Source organism: Xyrauchen texanus, chromosome 12 (genome assembly GCF_025860055.1).
Source record: "Xyrauchen texanus isolate HMW12.3.18 chromosome 12, RBS_HiC_50CHRs, whole genome shotgun sequence".
Taxonomy (NCBI): Eukaryota; Metazoa; Chordata; class Actinopteri; order Cypriniformes; family Catostomidae; genus Xyrauchen; species Xyrauchen texanus.
In genome coordinates, this window is record NC_068287.1 from 30,503,066 (window position 1) to 30,507,932 (window position 4,867).

The following is a 4,867-nucleotide window of genomic DNA, read 5'->3' on the forward strand; positions in this document are numbered from 1 at the left end:
ACCCGACTTTGGATAAGCGGTTGTAATTAAAATAACGTTGTAAAGAAAATGTGATAAATAAATGTGAAGAAAAAACCAGCGATAAAATGCAATTATTTATTTATTTTCAGTTTGTAACTTAAGCTCTGTATTTATTAATTCAGAGAATAATGCTTTCATATTGCTGACGTTTTACACTTTTCTCAAAGTATTTTCTGCTTATTTATTTAAAACTTTTTATATCAAATTAAAAGAAGAAAAAACATTGAAATTGCTTGAGAAGAGTGATAACTGGGCACAAATATTGCTATGGTGGTGCCAACACGGAGCAGGATTCTTTCCAAGTGAATTAGGGTGCGAGAGAGGAGCGGAATATCTCATCTGGCCGTCGTAATAGCAGTCACACTATACGACTATGATGCAAAATTTCAGACACTGCCCAAATTTCGTCAGATTTTATCCTGCGATTAGAGAAAATTCATGAAATTTGTCTCAGATGGCAGAATCGTGGCCAAAATCTTACAGTATGCACTCACCTTTAGAGATAGTCTTTAATCACATACAATGAACATAATAAAAATGGAGCGTGGAAAAGAAATTCAGCAGTCTGAGAGAGTTTGATTTGTACATTAATAGTTTGTTTGTCTTATTGATGTTATGATGCTGTGAGCACTGCTGCAGTTCATATAAAACATTCCCCCCTGCAGTATTTGCATTTTTAGGGACAAAACATAAAAAATGGGATTCCTTGTTAAACTAATATGAAATCGTAGTTTTACTTGCAAAATCCCTCATCTGTGATCATATTTTCAAAAGACATGGCCAGATGTGCATTCAACCAATAACGTTAGAGGGACAGCAGTAGGAACGCCCACAAGTGACTTCACAGTACAGACTAGAACATCCAAGCGATAAAGTGGCTGCATGTATGTATGCTGCTGTAATGCTTTATTAAACTACATAAGACACATCCCCTCCCCAAAATAAACAAAGTTACAGAGCAGCTGGCGGTGAGCTTGGAGACTGACTCTAAATGCTTGAAAGATATAGTGATGGTAGTTATTTTTATTTTCCTTCATATAAATGACAGTTTATGTCATATAACTTATTTTTTTTTCACTTTAATTTCTGCACACCAGTTCTTATTGTTCACTGCTACTGCAAGGAATATATCTAATGATCGTGTATGTCTTGTTTCTACTGTTTCAACCAACAGATAACATTTGAATTATGCTGTTTGGATTGTCATGCACCAAATATTTAATTCATGTCATGAGTCATGAATGACCAGGCAGTGGGACTGAATATTTATTTGTCATGTTGGGATGGATGATGATTACCTGAAGGCATTGAAAGGCTTTAATTCTAAATTCTTAGTGTGTTTATTAATTCCATCAAATGAAAACACACACACACACACACACACACACACACACACACACACACACACACACACACAAACAATGGACAAAGAGATCTTAGTTTATTTGTGAAAACAGGATATTTGTATCTGCCAACAATTACAAGCTTGTGAATTAATTCTAGTTACAAATAAAGAAATTATATAGGAATTTGATGTTGTATTATAGAAAATACATAGGGAAAGATACTTGTAAATTATCTTGGTTGGACAATGTCAACCACATTTGAAAATGGTTTATGTAACTGCAAAGCTTGCAATTTACTTTAGTTTTATCTCTAGTGGTTGAGAAGCAATACCACAGCAAACTTCTTGTAACCAGAGAGATAGCTATAAACACTTAGTGATAGTTGCAGAATAGCAGACCAAAAAAAGGCAGAGAAGCACATAGGAAACAACAGTGAGCCTTATTAGTCTAGTTCTGAATAGTCTACTTTATTTCAATCATATGGATCCTAACCTCGCCCTCAAACTGCATGAACTTGTACTTCTCAGCACCAAGACGATTAGGGAAGTGAATCTCAGAACCGTCGGAAAGAGTAATCAGGAATTCCTCATTAGTGAATGTGATTTTTATCTATGAGGATGAAAAGAAAGTAGATTGTGAGCAAGCATGGTAAAATCTTTAATGTACAAGCAAAAAATTTAAATGCAAACTCTGAAATAGCAGTTTATTAAATACAAGCAGATAAATTAAAATAGCGATAAATTAAAGTCCTGCCTTGAACTCCTCATTCTGATTGAATGGAAAGCTGCTGTCTCTTTGCTCCTCACACCAGTTGCCGCCCTGGTAGGAATTGCACACTACATGTCGCTGGTCGCCATGGGCGTCAAAACGAGGATTCACATGTAGAGTGATTTCTTCAGGACTGTGACCAATGTTAATTGCAAAACTGCAAAAGAGATGCATCCCCCCCAAAATATGAGACATTTTACTCCTTTAAACATTACTCCTGAAGTCCTGACAGTGAGGGTTATGACAAGACTTACTTTGTAGAATCAGCAGTGGGGACTCCTGTAACAGTCAGAGTCTGTCCCACCTTGAAGGACATGTTCTGGATGACCACACCCTGTTCGACAGAGAATGAGCCCAACATTACCCTTCAGTCTATATAATTTGATCTTTTTCAATATCTACCAACTGTGATTAACTTGGGATACACACTACTGGTCTGAAAAACAGAACACGTGCATCCACTTAAATTTCAATTTTACAGCTGGGCATTGTGCCTAGTTTTCCTTTGAGACCTACATAATTGAGAAAGCCAAAACTGCAGCTGTGATGGAGTGAACAGAATAGGTCTGACGAAAGAACTGCAGTCAAATTTTCCTTAGTGCTGGAAGGAAAACCCTGGATGCACGGACCAAAGGCTGCAAAACTGCAGATGTGGCATGACTGCTCTATTGGAAAAACCGCTGCATTGTGAGGGATGCTACTCAGTATGACAAGATGGGTTAAAAGAAGAGTCACCCCATAATCATTAAATCTTTAAAAACTAATTTTTGGCCATGCCTCTGAATAGGTTTTAAATAAGTTGAAACCTGTACAGCATGAAGTCTGTACAGCAGCTGAAAAATCACAAACAGAATTATACAAGGCATCAATATGTGATTCATGGCTGGCCAGCAAACGTATGTTTTATAGCTGTTTAGTGATGGCAGAGGAAATGGGCTACAGCTGGCATGATGGTGCTGAGAAATAGCAGTCAAACAAAAGGGGAGTCAAAAAGAGAGATTGCGGAGAATGCCCAAATGTGTAACAGATGGGAATACTTTCCACATTAGTCACTCAAACTACTTGGAGTTACTGTAAACGTTTGGTCTGTGAAAAAAAGTTTTTGCAAAACAAGTATGAAATTCCTTCCTCTTTCTTAGAAGGGCAGCACTGAAAAAACAGCTGCCTTTCAGAAAAGCATTTCTGACAATGATTTCTCTTAGAGACTTAGAAGTGTGTTAAAATTTCATTTGATATGCCTCTGGGTAACTGGGCTCAGACTACAGTTGGCTATTAACTTGTGTACACTATTAAAGGAATATTCCGGGTTCAACACAGGTTAACCTCAATCGACAGCATTTTTGACAAAGTTGATTACCACAAAAATTAGTTTTGACTTGCCCCTCCTTATTAAAAAAAAATAATAATAATATATATATATATATATATATATATATATATATATATATATATATATATATATATATATATATATATATATACACAAATCTGGGTTACAGTGAGGCCCTTACAATGAATGAATGGGGGCAATCCGAAAACATTAAAATACTCACTATTTTAAAAGTATAGCCACAAGGCATAAACAACATAAACAACATAATTACTTTAATGTGATAAAATCTCTTACTAACCTTTTCTGTGTAGTTATAGCTAATTTTACAACTTCGTTGCCATGACGATGTAATGCCACCAACGACTAAAACAATGAATAATTATGATTTAAACAACTTTACAGCTCAAATTATACATGAGTTTTAACTAAATTAATGTTAATACATGTAAAATGTAAATACAATAACATTGTGGTAATCAACATTATGCCACTAATGCTGTTGGTTGAGCTTGACTTGTATTGAACCCAGAATATTCCTTTAACTTGTGTATACTTCTTTATTTGCTGATCATCATCTGTAGAGCTGCCAAACGATTAAACATATTGAATCAAGTAACTATGCTAAAAATCTCTAAGAAGCCTGAATCACAATAAATGGAGAATAAATACAAGCTCAGCTCTGTCTAAAAAGCCTAACAATATTCACTTTACCATGATTTGATTATGGCTGCATTGCCCCATGATAGGGCTCACATACAGTATGATTTTGACACAACACAATGATTAAAAACACAAGCCCTATTCAGCTTGTTTTTAAACATATTGAAAAACAGACAAATATTTGAAATGGAATGGTGATAAGCTGAATTATTATGAAAATTACAAAAGATTCAGAACTTCATACCCTTGTTTGTGATACAATTAAACATTGTGTGAGCATTTGAAATTATAATAGCATAACAGTCCTTGCACTGCACATTTAAGTAAATGGTCACACCCATAAAACGGCAAGGGCGCCTCAATACACTTATAATGACTGTACACGGCATCAAACACACAGATACATAGACAACATGCTGCACAGTATCAATAGTTTCGTGCACTTGTATGAAAACTAGGCATAATACCACGCTATAGTTTTGTAGAACATCTGCGTTTTAAAAGTGGACCTTAGACTCAAGTGCAAAACAAATCTTACAAAGCCCATTTAATATTATCTAAAAATGTAGCCTATCGTCGGCGAGTTTAAGAATACTTACGTTCATTTTCACTCCACTCTCTGAATCCAACTACTAAGAGAAAAGATTCGTCCAGGGGAAAGTTGAGTTGTGTGGAGAGCTTTTTATATGCGCTGCGGGTTGCGAGAAGATGACCGACTTTTACCTCGACCAATTGCAAA

The 4,867-nt window shown here is 35.6% G+C and overlaps 1 protein-coding gene across 1 annotated transcript; it reads right to left on the reverse strand.

Annotated features, from left to right (window-relative positions):
- Positions 1–1,445: 1,445 nt before the first annotated feature.
- On the reverse strand, positions 1,446–4,867 carry lgals2a (lectin, galactoside-binding, soluble, 2a). The gene is made up of 4 exons (XM_052139591.1): positions 4,728–4,867; positions 2,390–2,469; positions 2,121–2,292; positions 1,446–1,976 (listed from the first exon to the last, which is right to left on the reverse strand). Exons 1-4 carry the CDS (start codon positions 4,731–4,733, stop codon positions 1,830–1,832), a joined length of 405 nt encoding a protein of 134 aa, XP_051995551.1. The 5' UTR covers positions 4,734–4,867; the 3' UTR covers positions 1,446–1,829.

Bases quoted from the DNA above. Each gene is read 5' to 3' on its own strand.
- lgals2a (XM_052139591.1), bottom strand. The intron at 2,293-2,389 runs GTAAGTCTTGTC...TCTCTTTTGCAG, and splicing joins CCCACTGCTGATTCTACAAA to TTTTGCAATTAACATTGGTC. The intron at 1,977-2,120 runs GCAGGACTTTAA...TCATCCTCATAG, and splicing joins ATCAGAATGAGGAGTTCAAG to ATAAAAATCACATTCACTAA.